Genomic DNA, 20,603 nt, shown 5'->3' with positions numbered 1-20,603 from the left:
GACTCCTCTGTCCATGGGATTCTCCAGGCAAGAATACTAGAATGGGTTGCCATTTCCTTCTCCAGGGGATCTTCCCGATCCAGGGATAGAACCCGGGTCTCCTGCATTACAGATTCTCTACCGACTAAGCTATGTGGGAACCCCCTAACTGCTAGACCACCAGGAATGTTCTCGTGAATGTTCTTAATGGCATCTAGAACAGTGACTCCCTTCCAGGAGATTTTCAGTTTACTTTGTCCAGATCCATCAGAAGAATCACTGTGTATGGCAGCTATAGCTTTGTGAAATGTATTTCTTACCTTAAATAATAAGACTTGAAACTACTCTTTGATCTATGAGCTTCAGAATGGATGTTGTGTTAGTAGGCATGAAAACAACATTAATCTTGTACATCTCCATCAGAGATCTCTTGGGTGACTATTCAAAAAGCAGTACTGTTTTGAAAGGAATCTTTTTTTTCTGAGCAGTAAGTCTCAACAGTGGGGCTTAAAATATTCAGTGAACCATGTTGTAACCAGATGTGCTGTCATCTAGGCTTTGTTCCATTTATAGAGCACAGGCGGAGTGGCTTTAGCATAATTCTTCAGGGTCCTAGGAGTTTGGGAATGGTAAATGTGCATTGGTTTCAACTTACAGCCACCAGCTGCATTAGTGCCTAACAAGAGAGTCAGCCTGTTCTTTAAAGCTTTGAAGCCAGGCATTGCCTTTTCTGTAGCTATGAAAGTCCTATGTGGCATCTTCTAATATAAGGCTGCTTTATCCACACTGAAAATCTGTTGTGCAGTGTAGGCAGCATCGTTAATGATCTTAACTTGACCTTCTGGATAACTTGTTGCTTCACCTTGCACTTTTATATTATGGAGAAGAGATTTCTTCCTTGAACCTTGTGAATCAGCATCTGCTAGTTTCAAACATTATATTTGTGGCTTTTACCTCTCTCAGCCTTTGTAGAATAAAAAGAACTACGGCCTTGTTCTGGATTAGGTTTTGGCTTAAGGGAATGTTGTGGCTTGTTTGATCTATCTAGACCACTAAAACTTCCACTGTATCAGCAATAAGGCTATTGCACTTTCTTGTGTGTTCATTGGAGTAGCACTTTTAATTTCTTGCAATAACTTTTTGTTTGCATTCACATCTTGGCTGTTTGATGCAAGAGGCCTAGCTTTTAGCCTGTCTCAGCTTTTTTTTATTTTTAGTATTTATTTATTTGGCTGGTGGCATGCAGAATCTTTAATTGCTGCTTGCAAACTCTTAGTTGCTACATGTGGGATCTAGTTCCCTGACCAGGGATTGAACCCAGGCCCCCTGCACTGGGAGTGCAGTCTTAGTCACTGGGCCACAAAAGGGAAGTCCCTCAGTCTGTTTCAGCTTTTGATATGCCTTCCTCACTGTTTTAAATCTTTTAATGTGAGAGGTATGTGACTCTTCCTTTCATTTGGACACTTAGAGGCTATTGTAGGATTGTTCATTGGCCTTATTTCAGTATTGTTGTGTCTCACAAAATAGAGGTCCAAGAAGGAGAGAAATGAGGGAGCCAGCACAACACACACAACACTTACCTGTTAAATTTGCTGTCTTATGTGGGCATAGTTTATGGTACCCGAAAACAATTACAGTGGTAACATCAAAGATCACTGATCACAGGTCACTGTGACAAATACGATAATAATGAAAAAGTTTGAAATATTATGAGAACTCTCAAAATGTGACACAGTAACATGAAGTAAGCCAATGCTGTTGGGAAAATGGCACCAGTAGGATTGCTTTGATGCAGAGTTGCCAGAAATCTTTACTTTTTAAAACACATATCTGCAAAGTGCAATAAAATGAGGTATGCCTGGCTACCCATAAAATACTGAATAGGGGGTCTGAGTTGCCCATGAATTTTTTTTGGCTGCACTGTGGAGTTCACACTCTTAGTTGTGGCATGCAAACTCCTAGGGTTTTTTGTTTTTTAATTTAATTTTACTTATTTCTTTTTGTCTGTGCCAGGTCTTTGTTGCTGTGAGGGTTTTTCTCCAGTTGCGGTACATGGGCTTTTCATGCAGAGCCCAGACCCCAAGACGCGCTTCAGTAATTGCAGCACATGAGCTCAGTAGTTGTAGTTCCCAGACTCTAGAGCACAGGCTCAATAGTTGGAGACTTGTGGAATCTTCCTAGACCAGGGATTGAACCTATGTCTCCTACATTGGCAGACAGATTCTTTGCCACTGAGCCACCAGGAAAGTCCAGGGGTTTTTTTTGTTTAAGATTTTTTTTTTTTTTTTTTTTTTGCTGCACCATGTAGCATGTGGGATCTAGTTCCCTAATCAGGGATTGAATCTGAACCCCTACATTGGGAGCATGGAGTCTTAAACACTGGACCACCATCGAAGTCCCCTGCCCATGATTTTTAGTTGTAATCACCATGGAAAAATTTGGTCCTCTCAGGTTGAAGGAAGTGACCTGTATGGTGTGAGGGTTAGCTCGGGTGGACTCATCATTTTGTACTATAGTTACAGATGGCAGAAGAAAGTATAAGGAGACCAGAAATCCATTCTTGGTGATTCACAGAAGTTGTCCTTACTGTAGTAAACTTCAGAGTGTAGAAAAGTTACATTTCTTTATGTGTGAAACTACACTGATTTTTATACAAATCAAATAAATGCCAGCCTTTCCTTGCTTAAAAATCAAGACAGATGTGCTAGTTTGTTTGGGCTGCTATAATACAGTCCCACAGACTGGGCAGCTGAAACAACAGACATTTCTGTGTCCTAACATGGTCTTCGTTATGTATGTCTGTGTCTTAATCTCCTTTTCTTATGAGGGCATCAGGCATATTGGATTAGGGTTCACTCCCATTACCTCATTTTAATTTAATTACTGCTTGAAAAATCCTATGTCCAAATATATTCCCATTCTGAGGTATTGAGGGTTGGGACTTTTAATATGAATTCAGCAGAGATGCAATTTAGCCCACAACCACAGTCATGAGAAATAACCATTTGCCCAAATAAATGTTTCCCAGGTGGCACTAGTAGTAAAGAACCCACCTGCCAATGCAGGAGACCCAAGAGATGCAGGTTCAATCCCTGGGTTGGGAAGATCCCCTGGAGGAGGAAATGGCAACCCACTCCCAATATTCTTGCCTGGAGATTCCCATGGACAGAGGAGATTGGTGGCCTATAGCCCATAAGGTGGCAAAGAGTCAGACATGACTGAAGTTACCCAGCATGCATGCCCGTGCCAACAGCCTGGGTTCTACAGGTTCTACGGGCTATGAGAGAGTCTTAAGGAACTGTGTCAGCCTGCTCACTTCCGGGTAGAGTTCTGAGATAAGCCAGCTACTGTGTGTCAAAAGGGTCAGAGCTGCCATTTCCCTGAGCAGTAATAATAAATGGACGAAGAAAGTATGATGAGAGTTAGCTATGAGCAATACCTTAAATGTTCAGGTGATTGATCACTGGGAAGAATTTCCATTAAAAACCATATAGTTGTTAATCTTGAAGATTTTCCCCAAAATATAGTTTTTATTTAGAGGCTGAAAGCTTTTCAAAGTAATCCTCAAAGTATTGATGTGCTCATTTATCATGCTGAAAGGTAGGGTAGGGCTGTGTTTTATCCCTCAGAAGGTGGTAGGTATGAGAGCAGAATTAAAACATCCCTTCTTCAAGGGACTTCCCGGGTCCCTATGCTCTATGCTCTATACTCTATGCTTACAGTGCAGGTGGCTCAAGTTTGATTCCTGGTCAGGGAACTAGATCCCACATGCTGCAACTAAGAGTTTGCATGCCACAACTAAAGATCCAGTGTGCTGCAACGAAGATAAAAGATCCAGAGTGCCACAGCTAAGACCTGGCACAGCCAAATAAATAAATAATTATTTTTTTTAAAAGTCCCTTCCTCAAATCCATGCCCACCAACCCTGAGCTGCTGGCAGCAGGGTGATGAGGCTGCCTCCCATAGGGAACTGCTCCCCAAATGTCACTGCTGGCTAAGCTGGCTCCTGTCTTAGGCTCTTGTTCCAAGTAACCACACCTGCCCCTGTTTGCAGAAAGCTTTGCATCCCAAGTGTGAAAGGTGAGGAGCATTGGCTTCTATTTGGTACTGATTTTGCATTATGAGCTGGGGTTAATCTCCTGAATTTTCTCTAAACTGAGAGATGATAGTTCATCCTTCCAAGTTTATTCTATGAAAGGAGCACTTTTTGAAACACAGGTCATTTGACATGACTGCACAATAAGCCAGGTATATGACTCACTTCTTGCAGAAGCCCAAGCAGGAGCTTGTCAGGGGAGAGAAATCACATGAGAATATAGCAGAGGCTCTTTGTAGCCCAGGATAAGGGAGAGGGAGATGATCCCAATGCTACACTCTGCATTTTTTGTGTGATTAGTGGTTAGGGTACTGTGCTAAGTACTCTTCCAGGAACATCTAATAGAGATAAGAAAGATAGGCTTCCTTAAGGAGCTTTGCAGTTTATAAACTTATAAATGTATAAATTTACATGACACTAGAGTCCCACAAAATCTGTTGCCAACAACTCTTACTGACCTTTTACTCTGGAGTTTTAACCTTTATTTCCCTCATATCATGGATGATAGAGCTGAGGTCCCTGGACATGGGAGTCACATAGCTGGTTGGTGGCAGAGCCAACTGGAACCCAGGCATTTCGTGTTAAAGCCCACATTGACATGTCTGAAAGCAAAGCAATAGAAATCCTTATGGTTTGCAAGTGATTTTTACGTACATCATCTGGTGATCCTCTTTCTTCAGGTGAGAAAAGAGACTTAGATTTTTTATGGGATTCTTTTCTGATCTCTTTCAGTCCTGCAAGACACTTCCATTCTTCAGGAAGTGAGTTTGAGGGACGCACAGCAGGTGACTACCTTCCAGCTACCCCCGGTGAGTGATTTCTGGAGCAATGTGCTTAGCACATGTGTTTCAGTATCTATCATGTACTGTGATGGCTGTTGAATGTACATGACCCAAAGGAGATGAAACTCATATTTCTTATTAAAAATTGATAGATCTTTGATTAGTGTGACACACAGGGAGATACTGTAAACTTAATATCTAATGAGCTTTGATATGCATCTTGTGAAAGAAAGATGTATATTTTGATATTCAGTGTTGTTTTATCACTCTGTTGAAGATAGTTGCTGCCTAGTGAACTAGAAATCACCATCATGAAAACCTTTTTTTTTTTTTGGTTTTAAAAAATATATGGTAGTATAGGCATAACATAAAATATACTATCTTAACCATTTTTAATATAGTGTCTTTAAGTGTTCGGTAATATTAAACATATTGATATTGTTGTGGCGCCAATCTCTAGTGTTTTGCCATCTGGTGGTGGTGGTGGCTTAGTCTCTAAGTCATGTCCGACTCTTGCGATCCTGTGGACTGTAGCCTGCCAGGCTCCTCTGTCCATGGGATTCTCCAGGCAAGAATACTGGAGTGGGTTGTCATTTCCTTCTCCATCTGCCCAAGTTGAAATTCCTCACAAATTAAGTAACTCCCTCCATTCCTCATACCCCCCAGCCTCTTGAAGCCACCATTTTACTTATTCTGTGACTTGACTACTCTAGATAGCTCCTGTAAGTGGAATCATACAGCATTTTTCTTTTCATGACTGGCTTATTTCATTAAGCATAATGACCTCAAGGTTCATCCTTGAAGTAACATGTGCAGAATCTCCTTCCTTTTTAAGGCTGAATAGTATTCCCTGCTATGTATATAATGCATTTTGTCTATCTGTTCATTCATTGATGGACACTTAGGTCGCTTTGACCTTTTGGCTATTGTGAGTAATGCTGCTCTGTGATCATGGGTGCACATGAAATTTATATATTTTAAATTTTTTTATGTAACTGTAAATTCACATATAGTTCAATTTACATGAAGTTGAATCTCTTGTACTCACAAGAGATCCCTTATACTTTTATACTAAGTATCAGATTGCTTATACTTTTATACTAAGTAATATTTGTTATTGTTCAGTCACTAAGTGGTGTCTGACTTTTTGTGACCCTGTGGACTGCAGCATGCCAGGCTTCCCTGCCTTCACCATTTCCTGGAGTTTGCTCAAACTGTTGTCCATTGAGTCAGTGATGCCATCCAACCGTTTCATCCTCTTGTCGACCCCCTCTCCTCCTGCCCTCAGTCTTTCCCAGCATCAGGGTCTTTTCCAGTGAGTCCGATCTTCGCATCAGGTGACTGGAGTTTTGGAGCTTCAGCTTCAGCATCAGTCCTTCCAGTGAATATTCAAAACTTTAGGATTGACTGGTTTGATCTCCTTACAGTCTGAGACTCTCAAGAGTCTTCTCACACCACAGTTTGAAAGCATCAGTTCTTCAGCACTTAGCTTTCTTTATGGGCCAACTCACATCCATCCATACATGACTGCTGGGAAAACCATAGCTTTGACTATACGGAACTTTGTCGCCAAAGTGATGTCTCTGCTTTTCAATATGCTGTCTGTGTTTGTCATAACTTTCCTTTCAAGGACCAAGTGTCTTTTCATTTCCTGGCTGCAGTCACCATCCACAGTGACTTTGGAGCCCAGGAAAATAAAGTCTGTCATTGTTTCCATTGTTTCCCTATTTGCCATGAAGTGATGAGATTGGATGCCATGATCTTAGTTTTTTGAATGCTGAGTTTTAAGCCAACTTTTTCACTCTCCTCTTTCACCTTCATCAAGAGGCTCTTTAGTTCCTTTGTGCTTTTCTGCCATTAGGGTGGTGTCATTTGCATATCTGGGTTATTGATATTTCTCCCATATTTCACATGTTAGTAAGGTAATGCTCAAAATCCTTCAAGCTAGGCTTCAACAGTACATGAACCAAGAATTTCCAGATGTACAAGCTGGATTTAGAAAAGGCAGAGGAACTAGAGACAAAATTGCCAGCATCCATTGGATCATAGAACAAGCAAGAGAATTCCAGAAAAACGTCTACCTCTGTTTCATTGACTATGCTAAAGCCTTTGACTGTGTGGATCATAACAAACTGTGGGAAATTCTTAAATGGCAACATCTTGTGAAAATATACAGTGTCACAACTAGCAAATTGACATGGATACATACAAGATACAGGTCATTTGCTTCATTGGAGAATCCTTCATTTTGCCTTTTATAGCCAAACTCACTTCTCTTTTACACCATGCTCTCATCTTTCTCTGACAACTATTAACTTGTTTTATATCTCTGTAATGTTGTCATTTCAAGAAAATTATATGAATGGATTCATACAGTATGTAACATTTGGGAATTTACAGCATAATTCTGTGGAGCTTCAGCCAGGGTTTTGCATGTATCAGTAATCTGTTCCTTTTTTAGCGCTGGGTGCAATGTCTTGGTATGGCCATACTACAGTTTGTTTAACCAGTCACCCATTGAAGGACATCTTGGTTGTTTCTAGTTGGGGCTGTCTTGCTGAATCTGCTCACAGTGCCAATTGTCTCGCTTTTCACACTGTCCACACTGTTCGCTGAACTCAGGGTAGGCAAGGCACGAGCTGAGAGGCTAGAAGAAGACTTGAGGAGCCGTAGGAACTACAGACATGTTTATTCTCTCCTGGCTGGCATAGCAGCCACAATACAGCGTCTCTCCTGGCTGGCGTGGCAGCCATAGCAGCAGCCACAAGGTAATCGTAATGTAGCCATAACAAGCTGTAATATAACCTCATATAACATAATCATGATGTTCTTCCAACATAGCCCCAATGTAGCAGCAGCCAGAGTTTTTCATGGTGAGCTCATACAGGGATACCCCACAAAGTAGCCCGTGACCAAGGGAGTACCTCATGAGTGCATGTGCAGTGCTATAAATGATTTCAGCTGTTAATAGTCATTATTTACAAAATGTGGGGTGAGAGAGCCTGAACACAGCCATCCTGGCTAATTTGCTCTCTCCCCACAGGGGCCATTTTGCATAAAGCTGCTATGAATATTTGCATACAGGTTTTGTGTGAATGTCAGTCTTTATTTCTTTGGGATAAATGCTCAGGCATGCAGTTGTTAAGTTGACTGGGAAGTGCATATTTAGTTTTGTAGGGAAGCTTTTATTTTCCAGAGTAACTTCCTTTTCAAGAGCAACTGTTCCATTTTGCATTCCTGTGAGCTATGTATGACTAAACTACACTGCCTACATCCTCTCACCGTTTGTTGTTGTTACTTTTTTTTTAAAGCCATTCAAATAAGTGATATCTCACTGTGGTTTAAATTTGCATTTCCCTCATGGCTGATAAAGTTGGACATCTTTTCATATGCTTCTCCACTGTCTGAATATCCTCTTATGTGAAATGTTTCTTTATGACTTTTGCCCGTGGTTCTAATTGGACCATTTACTTTTTTACTATTGTTTTAAGAACTCAATATATATTCCAGATACTTGTCCTTTGCTGGATATGTGTTTTGCAGATTTTTCCTCTTACTCTGAAACTTGTCTTTCCATCCCTTTAACAGAGTTTTTAACAGAGCAAAAGTGTTAAATCTGGATTAAGTCCAGGTTGTTAGTTTTTCCTTTTAAGTATCAGGCTTTTGGTATAAAGTCTAAGAACTCTTTGCTTAGTATTAGATCCCAAAGATTTTCTCCTATTTTTTCCTAAAAGTGAGATAGTTTCACATTTTACAGTTGAGTCCATTTAATCCATGATCTGTGATCCATTTACATTTAACTCCATGACCTCTAATTTTGTGTAAATGTGAGACTGAGGTCAAGATTCATATTTTTTGCCAGTTGCTCCAATGCCATCTGTTGAAAAGGCTGCCTCTCCTCCACTGGATTGCTTTTGTTCCCTTGTCAGAAAACTTGAACATATTTGTGTGAGTCTTTTCCTAGGTTCTCTATTCTGTTCCATTGATCTTTGTCTCTTTCTCTGTTAGTACTATACAAGTTTGATTACTGTAGCTATATGCTAAGTCTTAAAGTTGGGTAGATTGAGTCTTTTACTTTATTTTATTCTTTTTTTTTTTCCAAAATTATTTTAGCTATTTTAATCCCTTTGATTTTAGCTATTTTAATTCCTTTCTCTGTAAATTTTAGAATAATCTAGTCCATGACTACAAAGGATCTTACTGAGATTTTGATAGGGATTTTGTTAAACCAACCTGTATATCAATTTGGGGAACACTGGCATTGTTATCATCTGAGTCTTCCAATCTGTGAATGCAATATGGTTCTTCATTTACTTTTTTTTTAATTTATTTCATCACTGTTATATAAATTCTTAGCATATACATTTTGTGCTTGTTTTGTTAGATTTAGAGCTAGGTAATTCACTTTATCAGCAGTTGTAAATTATAATATATTTAAAATTGTGGTGACAACACATTTATTTATAGGATAAGAAACATACTTGATTCTTGTAAGTTTATTTTGTAGTCTGAGACCATGCTGGAATGGTTTAAGAAGGGTTTTGGTGCGGTTTTTGTTTTTGTTTTTAGTTTTTCGCAGTCCTGGATTTTCTGTGTAGACAATTATGTCATCTGCAAATAAGGGCAGTTTTCTTTCTTTCTTTCAGTTTCTAAGAGGGCAAGCTTCTCCTGCCCTATTCCACTGAATGGAACTTCCAGCATAATGTGGAAAAGCAGGGCTGGGAGCAAACCTCCATCCTTGCCCTATTCCCCATCTTAGGGGGAAAGCATTTAGTCTTTCACAGTTAAGCATGTTAGTTGCAAAATTTAAATAAATTCTCTTTATCAAGTTGTGTAAGTTTCTTAATTCCTGTTTTTCTGGAGTTTTTATTGTGTGTGATTGTTGAATTTGTCAAAACCTTTCCTTTGGGTGTGGAGAAAAGGGAACCCTCTTACACTGTTGGTGGGAATGCAAACTAGTACAGCCACTATGGAGAACAGTGCAGAGATTCCTTAAAAAACTGGAAATAGAGCTGCCATATGACCCAGCAATTCCACTTCTGGGCATACACACTGAGGAAACCAGATCTGAAAGAGACACGTGCACCCCAATGTTCATCGCAGCACTGTTTATAATAGCCAGGACATGGAAGCAACCTAGATGCCCATCAGCAGACGAATGGATAAGGAAGCTGTGGTACATATACACCATGGAATATTACTCAGCCGTTAAAAAGAATTCATTTGAATCAGTTCTAATGAGATGGATGAAACTGGAGCCTATTATACAGAGTGAAGTAAGCAAGAAAGATAAAGAACATTACAGCATACTAACACATATATATGGAATTTAGAAAGATGGTAACGATAACCCTACATGCAAAACAGCAAAAGAGACACAGATGTACAGAACAGACTTTTGGACTCTGTGGAAGAAGGCGAGGATGGGATGTTTCGAGAGAACAGCATATATATTATCTCTAGTGAAACAGATCACCAGCCCAGGTGGGATGCATGAGACAAGTGCTCAGGCCTGGTGCACTGGGAAGACCCAGAGGAATCGGGTGGAGAGGGAGGTGGGAGGGGGGATCAGGATGGGGAATACATGTAAATCCATGGCTGATTCATGTCAATGTATGACAAAACCCACTGCAATGTGGTGAAGTAATTAGCCTCCAACTAATAAAAATAAATGAAAAAACAAACAAAAAAAAACCAAAAACAAACAAAAAAACTACATTTTAAAAATGAAAAAAAAAACCAAAAAACCTTTCCTTTATCAGTTGATATGATCATGTGAATTTTCTTTAGACTGTTAATATTGTGGATTATATTGATTGACTTTTGAATTTGAACCAGCCTTTCATCCCTGGAATAAATGCCTTCCTGTGATTCATGCCTTCTTGGTATGAAATTCTCTTTATATATTGCTGAATTTTATTTGCTATTATGTCATTAAGGATTTTTTATTCTTTATTCATGAGAGATGTCTGTCAGTGGTTTTTGTTTGTTTTCTTTACTGTCTTTGCCTAAATTGGCCAGGGTAATACTAGCTTCTGAAGATTAATTGGAAAGTGTCCCGTCTTGTTGTTTTCTAAAAGAGATTGTGTAGAGTTAGTGTTCATTCTTTGAATGTTTGGTAGGATTCTTTAGGGAAACTACAAACTATAGAGGTTTGAGGGTGGGGTGGGGTGTGTGTGGTATTTTAATTATGGATTCAACTCCCTTAATGGTTATAGGACTGTTCATACTGTCTATTTCACAGTGGATGAGTTGTGTAACGTGTTTTTCTTTTTCTTTTTAAAAAATATTTATCTATTTATTTGGCTGCATCGGATTTTAGTTCCACCATGCAATCTACACTGCAATGCAAAAGCTTTAGTTATGGCACACATGCTCTACTGTGTGTGGGCTCAGTTGGCCCCAAGGCATGTGGGATCTTAGTTCCCTAACCAGGGATCAAACCTATGTCTCCTTCATTGGAAACAAGGTTCTTAACTGGTAAACCACCACGGAAGTTCCCAAATGTAAGCATTTCTTATGTAAGCATTTTCGTGCTATCCTGCTTTAACAGCATCCCACAGATTGTAGTATAGTGTGTTTTTGTTTTATTATCAATCACTTTATTTTTAAATTCTCTTGAGCCTTATTCTTCACCATACTTTAGAAGTGTGGTGTTCAGTTTCCAAAGATTTGAAAGTTTTCCAGTTATCTTCCTACTATTGATTTCTAGTTCAATTTCATTGTTTTCAGAGAACATATTGTATGATTTCAAATTTGTTGGGAGTCTCTCCTCTTCTTCCAGGATTTTGATGACCCAGTGTAGGGTTGTCTTGTTTGTATTCTGTAAGCATTTGAGTTAAAAAAATTCTGCAGTTGTTGAGTGAAGTAGTCTATAAATGTTGCTTAGATCTTATTTTTGATGGTGCTATTGAGTTCTGTATTCATGCTTCTTTTCTTTTTTTTAAAAAAATTGCTTTTTTGTTTTTTTGACTTTACTGAATCTTTATTGCTCAGTTTGATTCAGTAGCTTGATTCTGTCTGACTCTTTGCAACCCCATGGACTGCAGCTTGCCAGGCTTCCTTGTCCGTTACCAACTCTGAGAGCTTGCTCGAACTCATGTCCATCAAGTCAGTGATGCCATCCAACCATCTCATCCTCTGTCATCCCCTTCTCCTCCCGCCTTCTATCTTTCCCAGCATCAGGGTCTTTTCAAATGAGTCAGTTCTTCCCATCAGGTAGCCAAAGTATTGGAGCTTCAGCTTCAGCATCAGTCATTCCAGTGAATATTCAGGGTTGAATTTCTTTAGGATTGACTGCTTTGATCTCTTTGCAGAACGAGGAACTCTCAAGAGTCTTCTCCATTATCACAGTTCAAAAGCATCAATTCTTTGGCACTCAGCTTTGTTTACAGTCCAACTCTCACATCCATACCTGACCACCGGAAAAACCATAGCTTTCACTGGGTGGATCTTTGTTGGCAAATTAATGTCTCTGCTTTTTAACATGCTATCTAGGTTGGACGTAGCTTTTCTTCCAAGGAGCAAGTGTCTTTTAATTTCATGGCCACAGTCACAATCTTGCAGTGATTTTGGAGCCCAAGAAAATAAAGTCTCACTATTCCCATTGTTTCCCCATCTATTTGCCATGACGTGATGGGACTGGATGCCATGATCTTTGTCTTTTGAATGTTGAGTTTTAAGCCAACTTTTTCACTGTCCTCTTTCACTTTCATCTAGAGGTTCTTTAATTCTTCACTTTCTGGCATAAGGGTGGTGTCATCTGCATATCTGAGGTTATTGATATTTCTCCCGGCAATCTTGATTCCAGCTTGTGCTTTATCCAGCCTCGCATTTCACATGATGTACTCTACATAGAAGTTAAATAAGCAGGGTGACATTATACAGCCTTGACTTACTCCTTTCCCAAGACTGGTCCCTTTGGAACCAGTCTGTTGTCCATGTCTAGTTCTAACTGTTGTCTCTTGACCTGCAAACAAATTTCTCATGAGGCAGGTAAGGTGGTGTGGTATTCCCATCTCTTTCAGAATTTTCCACAGTTTATTGTGATCCACACAGTCAAAGGCTTTGGCATAGTCAATGAAGCAGAAGTAGATGTTTTTCTGGAACTGTCTTGCTTTTTCTATGATCTAGAGGATGTTGGCAATTTGGTTTCTGGTTCCTCTACCTTTTCTAAATCCAGCTTGAACATCTGGAAGTTCATGGTTCACGTACTGTTGAAGCTTGGCTTGGAGAATTTTGAGCATTACTTTGCTAGTGTGTGAGATGACTGCCATTTTGCGGTACTTTGAACATTCTTTGGCATTGCCTTTCTTTGGGATTGGAATGAAAACTAACCTTTTCCAGTCCAATGGCCACTGCCGAGTTTTCCAAATTTGCTGCCACATGGAATGCAGCACTTTCACAGCATCATCTTTTAGGATTTGAAATAGCTCAGCTGAAATTCCATCACCTCCACTAGCATTGTTTGTAGTGAAGGCCCGCTTGATTTCACATTCCAGGATGTCTGGGTCTAGGTGAGTGATCACAGCATTGTGGTTATCTGGGTCATTAAGATCTTTTTTGTATAGTTCTGTGTATTCTTGCCACCTCTTCGTAATATCTTCTGCTTCTGTTATGTCCATACCATTTCTGTCCTTTATTGTGCCCATCTTTGCAAGAAGTGTTCCCTTGGATCTCTAATATTCTTGAAGAGATCTCTAGTCTATCCCATTCTATGTTTTCCTCTATTTCTTTGCATTGATCACTGAGGAATGCTTTCTTACCTCTCTTTACTATTCTTTGGAACTCTGCATTCAGATGGATATATCTTTCCTTTTCTCCTTTGCCTTTAGCTTCTCTTTTTTTCTCAGCTGTTTGTAAGTCCTTTGCAGACAGCCATTTTGCTTTTTTGCATTTCTTTTTCTTGGGGATGGTCTTGATCCCTGTCTTCTGTACAATGTCACGAACCTCCGTCCATAGTTCATCAGGCGCTCTATCAGATCTAATCCCTTGAATCTATTTCTCACTTCCACTGTATAATCGTAAGAGATTTGATTTAGGTCATACCTGAATGGTCTAGTGGTTTTCCCTACTTTGTTCAATTAAAGTCTGAATTTGTCAATAAGGAGTTCATGAACTAAGCTCTCAGTCTTGTTTTTGCTGACTGTATAGAGCTTCTTGGTCTTTGGCTGCAAAGAATATAATCAGTCTGATTTTGGTATTGACCATCTGGTGATTTCTATATGTAGTCTTCTCTATTAGCCTTTGCCCTGCTTCATTTTGTACTCCAAGGCCAAATTTGCCTGTTATTCCAAATGTTTCTTGTCTTCCTGCTTTTGCATTCCAGTCCCCTAAAATGAAAAGGACGTCTTTTTTTGGTGTTAGTTCAGAAGATCTTGTAAGTCTTCATAGAACCATTTAACTTCAGCTTCTTCAGCATTACTGGTTGGGCCATGGACTTGGATTACCATGGTATTGAATGGTTTGCCTTGAAAACAAACAGAGATCATTTTGTTTTTGAGATTACATCCAAGTACTGCATTTCAGACTCCTTTGTTGACTATGATGGCTACTCCATTTCTTTAAGGGATTCTTGCCCACAGTAGTAGATATAATGGTTATCTGAGTTAAATTCACCTATTCCAGTCCATCTTAGTTCGCTGAGTCTTAAAATGTTGATGTTCACTCTTGCCATCTCCTGTTTGACCACTTCCAATTTACCTTGATTTGTGGACCTAACATTCCAGTTTCCTATGCAATATTGCTCTTTATAGCATCAAACTGTGCTTCTATCACCTATCACATCCACAGCTGGGTATTGTTTTTGCTTTGGCTCCATCTCTTCATTCTTTCTGGAGTTATTTCTCTACTAATCTCCTGTAGCATATTGGGCACCTACCGGCCTGGGGAGTTCATCTTTCAGTGCCCTATCTTTTTGCCTTTTCATACTGTTCATGGGGTTCTCAATGGCAAGATGTGATTTGCCATTCCCTTCTCCAGTGGACCACATTTTGTCAGAACTCTCCACCATGACCTGTCTGTCTTGGCCCTACATGGCATGGCTCATAGTTTCATTGAGTTAGACAAGGTTGTGGTCCATGTGATCAGACTGGCTAGTTTTCTGTGATTGTGGTTTTCAGTCTGTCTGCCCTCTAGTGGAGAAGGATAAGAGGCTTATGGAAGCTTCCTGATGGGAGAGACTGACTTAGGGGGAAACTGGGTCTTGTTCTGATGGGCAGGGCCATGCTCAATAAATCTTTAATCCAATTTTCTGTTGATGGGTGGAGCTGTGTTCCCTCCCTGCTATTTACCTGGGGCCAAACTATGGTGGAGGTAATGAAGGTAATGGGGACCTCCTTCAAAAGATCCCATGCAAGTACTGCTATACTAACTGCCTCGAACCCTGCAGCAGGCCAACACCAAAGCACACCTCCGCTGGAGACTCCTAGACACTCCCGGGCAAGTCTGGGTCAGTCTCTTGTGGCGTCACTGCTCCTTTCTCCTGGGTCCTGGTGCACACAAGGTTCTGTTTGTGCTCTCCAAGAGTCTCCCAGTCCTATGTAAGTTCTGGCAGCTCTATGGTGGGGTTAATGGTGACCTCCTCCAAGAGGACTTATGCCATACCCAAGTCTGCTGCTCCCAGAGGCCCTGTCCCTATGGCAGTCCTCTGCTGACCTGTACCTCCACAGTCAGTCAGTTCAGTTCAGTTCAGTCGCTCAGTCGTGTCCGACTCTGCAACCCCATGAACCGCAGCACGCCAGGCCTCCCTGTCCATCACCAACTGCAGGAGTCTACCCAAACCCATGTCCAATGAGTCAGTGATGCCATCCAACCATCTCATCCTCTGTCGTCCCCTTCTCCTGTCCTCAATCTTTCCCAGCATCAGGGTCTTTTCAAATGAGTCAGCTCTTTGCATCAGGTAGCCAAAGTATTGGAGTTTCAGCTTCAGCACCAGTCCTTCTAATGAACACCCAGGACTGATGTCCTTTAGGATGGACTGGTTGGATCTCCTTGCAGTCCGAGGGACTCTCAAGAGTCTTCTCCAACACCACAGTTCAAAAGCATCAATTCTTCAGCACTCAGCTTTCTTTATAATCCAACTCTCACATCCATACATGACTACTGGAAAAACCATAGCCTTGACTAGATGGACCTTTGTTGACAAAGTAATGTCTCTGCTTTTTAATATGCTGTCTAGGTTGGTCATAACTTTCCTTCCAAGGAGTAAGCAGATTTTAATTTCATGGCTGCAATCACCAGGAGACAGTCAAAACAGTTCTGTCTCAGTCTCTGTGGGGTCCTTGGGTCCTGGTGTGCACAAGCTTTGTTTGAGCCCTCTGAGCGTCTGGCAGGAGTGGGGTTTGATTCTGAATGCGAATTTGCCCCTCCTGCCGTCTTGCTGGGGCGTCTCCTTTGCCCTTGGCTTTGGGGTATCTTCTCACAGCTGCTCGAGCGCCACGCAGCCGCCGCTCCAGCGCCGTAGCGTCTTGCTGGGGTTTCTCTGACCTTGGACGTGGGGTATCTGCTCAAGGCCGCTCTAGTGAAGCACAGCCACTGCTTCTGACCTTGGACATGGAGTACCTCCTCAGTTCAGTGTAGGCTTTAAACTCCTATGAGAGTCTAATGTTGCCACTGATCTGATAGGAGGCAGAGTTCAGGCAGTAATGTGAGTGATGGGGAGCATCTGTAAATACTGAGGAAGCTTTGCTCTCTTGTCCACCACTCACCCCTTGCTGTGTGGCCTGGTTTATCTAACAAGCCACAGATGGGTCCCAGTTCCTGACCCGGGCGTTGGGGACCCCTGGACCAGGGTGATCAGACATGACCTAGGGTATGGTAAGGGATGAGGAACCCAATCAGTTGTTGAAGACAGAAGATTCTGGTTAAACCACTACGCTATGCTATGCTATGCTTAGTCGCTGGTTAAACTGACTTAATGCTGAAATTTGGTTTTATGAGGAAGTGCACAGAGGGCATAGGGGAAGGTTCAGGAGCCTGACTAAAGTTTGATCAAGCAAAGAGTTTTTGTCATATAACTTTTTAGTGATAGTGTTGCAGAAAAAATGTGGCACACGTGAGAGGATGGTCATGTCCTAGGTCTTGAATGATTCCCTGGGACAGTCCACCAAGTGAGGGTCATTGGCTATGTGCAGGAGGGAATTCACTAGCAGACCATAGTAAAGTGGAAGCAAGTTTAGAGAAATACACACTCTGTAGATGGCTTCCTTGGTAGCTCAGGTGGTAAAAAATCCACCTGCAGTGTAGAAGACCCAGTTTCATCCCTGGATTGAGAACATCCCCTGGAGAAGGGAATGGCTACTCACTCCAGTATTCTTGCCTCAAGACTTCCATGGACAGTGGGGTCACAAAGAGTCAGACACAACTGAGCAACTAACACTTTCACTTTCACACACTGTGGACAGTGTGGGTCACTGCAAAAGTTGAGAGCAGCAGCCCCAGAGCATGAGGTCGGGGTCTTGGGAAGTACGAGGCGCTGGGAGAAAATACTCCACAGTGTGTATGGTCTGGGAAGGCAAGAGTGGCCCTGAGGTGTGGCAGTGGTTACTTTTTATTAGCTGAGTAACTTCATAGGCTAACGAGTGGGAAGATTATTCTAATTTGGGGAAGGAGCAGAGATTCCAGGAATTGGGCCACCACTCCCTTTTTGACCTTTTATGGTTGTCCTCTGAACTGCCGTGGCATCTGTGGATGTGTCATTTAGATACTAATATGTTCCCAGAGTGTATAATGAGGCTCAAGTCCACCAGAAGGGACATCTTCCACCCTCCCAGGCGTAGTTGGTTCTAACCAGTCTATATCCTACTCTGTTGTTAATGGTTGTGTCATTCTTTTAATGGTTGTGCCCTGCCCTCTTCCTTCCTGTCTCACTTTCTCTGGGTAATATACATAAGTTATCCCAGTGTTTTATATCCCTTTACCCTTCCTATTTTATAATACAATTGATTTAAGTAGTTTTTCTGCATACATTAAGAATCATGTCTGATATTTAGAACTATGTTAGACAATGTTACAACCTTTGCTTCAACTGTCAAACATTATTTAGTAAACTTAAAAAGAAGGAAAGCCTATTGTCTTTGCTCATATTTTGGCTTAACATTTTCTTCCTTTCTTATGTTCCATAATTACTTTTATTATTTTCTTGTTTCCTTTCTGTTTAGGGAATTTTCTTTAGCCATTCTTTTAAGATAAATCTGCTGGTGGCAAATGTAGCTATTTTTGATTCCTCTGGGAATGTCTAGATTTTCCCTTCACTCCTGAAGTATATTTTCATCAGTTATAAAATCTACAGTTGACAGTTCTCTTTCAGCGCTTGAAAAGTACGGTTCATGCACAGTTTCTGACCAGAAATCTGCTATCAGATTTGGTTCAGACTTTCTTCCTATAGGAAAGATCCCATTTTTTAAAATTTTGTGTTTAGGTTTCAGAAGTTTCTTATGATGTATCTTCCGGGTCCTTCACTATCTCTTGGAGTTTGCTCAGATTCATGTCCATTGAGTTGGTGATGCTGTCTAACCGTCTTATCTTCTGCTGCCCTCTTCTTTGGCCTTCAGTTTTTCCCAGCATCAGGGTCTTTTCCAATGAGTTGGCTCTTCACATCAGATGGCCAAAGTATTGGAACTTCAGCTTCAGCATCAGTCCTTCCAATGAATATTCAGGACTGATTTCCTCTAGGATCTACTGGTTGGATCTTCTTACAGTCCAAGTGACTCTCAAGAGTCTTCTTTTAACACCACAATTCAAAAGCATCAATTCCTTGGCTCTCAGCTTTCTTTATTGGTCCAACTCTCACATCCCTGCATGACTACTGGAAAAACCATAACTTTGATTATAGACCTTTGTTGGCAAAGTGATGTCTCTCCTTTTTAATATGCCGTCTATGGGGTCTCACAGAGCTGGACACGACTGAAGCGACTTAGCAACAGCAGCAGCAAGGTTTGTCATAACTTTTCTTCCAGGGAACAAGCGTCTTTTAATTTCATGGCTGCAGTCACTGTCCGCAGTGATTTTGGAGCCCAAGAAAATAAAATCTGCCACTGTTTCTACTTCTCACCCATCTATTTGCCATGAAGTTATGGGACTGTATGCCAGGATCTTAGTTTTTTGAATGTTGAGTTTTAAGCCAGATTTTTCACTCTCCTCTTTCATCCTCATCAAGAGGCTCATTAGTTCTTTGCCTTCTGCCTTCAGAGTGGTATCATCTGCATATCTGAGCTTATTGATATTTCTCCTGGCAGTCTTGATTACAGCTTGTGATTCCTCCATCCCAGCATTTAGTCTGATGTACTCTGCATGTAAGACATACTCCCTTCCCAATTTTGAACCAGTCTCTTGTTCCATGTCAAGTTCTAACTGTTGCTTCTTGACCTGCATCTCTTTAATTGCTTCCATTAAGTACAACTAAAAGTCCAGAAAATTATACATTTTTAAAAAACACAGCAAACTCTTAAAGGTGGAGAGGGGAAAACAAGCAGGTAGTCTACCATATTACTGACAGGTGAAGGAACAAATCAAGCTCCCCCCTTAACTTGTCTCCACTGGCTCCAAAGTCAGAGGACTCCTGAGGGGGGTTGATAGTTCCTGATATGATCTCCACTGATATAGTGGTGGTAGTGGGGGAGGACTCTTATCAGCAACAGGGATGGAAGTTCCAGGTCCCTGCTTGGCATTTTCTGAGACCACCCCAGCGGGGGTGTTTGAACACTTCATTGCAGCCTAATGAGGGTGGAAGTTTAGACTCTGACTCACTCACTCCTATCATGAGCAAGTTTGGAGGGTTTTTCTGTGGTGCTTGGCTGGAGTAGAGCAGGTATTGTCTGTCTAGCTACTTTCTCAGTCCTGTGCCTTAGAGAACAGGCTTTTGTTAGGGTTTTATTTTTATCTGTGCCTATTGGGGTTTTGGAGTCTCTGGCTCCTTCAGCTTCAAGTTCTGATTTGATATATGAGGCAGAAAGGAAAATGAGGGTACTCACCACTGTTGTTCCTCCTGTTCCAAGGTTTCTATCTGGTGTGCCTCCCTCTCTCCACCTTTCATAGTCTGCTGTGTGTTTTCTTTTTTTTTTTAATGTATGATTTCCTGGGATTTTAGTTTTACTTAGTGGGAGCACTTAAAGAAAGGTATGTCTCCTCCATCTTCAAGAAGGAAACAGAGGTCTCCTCTGAAAATCTGATTTTAAATGGACCTATATATTCCCCCCACCCATTCTTGTTATAAAAATTGGCAAGATTTAGAAAAGTAAAAGCATATTACATGTTTCCAATTTTCTGAGATTTCTGAGTATTTTCATGAATTTGTTTCTTTTCTCTGCCATTTTGCTTATGCCTTTCTAGGATCATGTTGTATTTGAGTCCTGTTTTTATTAAAGCTTTGTCTCCAAAGTGTGTGTATGTAAGCATTTTTCCACGTGATATAAAAGCTCCCTGAGTATCCTAGTGACTGTCAGTGATTGGAGCATCACTGATCTGTTGATGGGGCCCTGGGACTTGGGTTTGCTTCCATGATGCCATGAACATCTGTGCCCACCGTGTTTTGTTCCTATTCCAGTTTGGGGTAGATTCATAGACACCTGTCCAAGGGTCACGGGAAAAACATCCAAGTCTATTTTGATAATACATACTGCCAATTTTGTCTTTAGAATCTTCAGAATGAGACACCTCCACAGTGCTGTCTGAGAGCACTGATTTCTTTCATATTTCATCAATAGTGTCAATTACTGTCTTTTCCTTATCAATTTCTCATATTGAGA

General features: G+C 41.0%; 1 protein-coding gene across 4 annotated transcripts in view; it reads left to right on the top strand.

Moving 5' to 3' along the window:
* ZNF496 (zinc finger protein 496) overlaps positions 1-20,603 on the top strand; it is a 44,677-nt gene that overhangs the window by 3,053 nt on the left and 21,021 nt on the right. For all 4 annotated transcript variants that reach the window (XM_043912476.1, XM_043912474.1, XM_043912473.1 and 1 more), the window contains exon 4: positions 4,808-4,884. In XM_043912476.1, coding sequence (XP_043768411.1) covers positions 4,808-4,884 — 77 coding nt within the window. The remainder of the gene's footprint in view (positions 1-4,807; positions 4,885-20,603) is intronic.

This window comes from Cervus elaphus, chromosome 9 (genome assembly GCF_910594005.1).
Source record: "Cervus elaphus chromosome 9, mCerEla1.1, whole genome shotgun sequence".
Classification (NCBI taxonomy): Eukaryota; Metazoa; Chordata; class Mammalia; order Artiodactyla; family Cervidae; genus Cervus; species Cervus elaphus.
The sequence above is the reverse complement of the archived record's forward strand: the minus strand, read 5'-3'. Positions and strand labels throughout refer to the sequence as shown.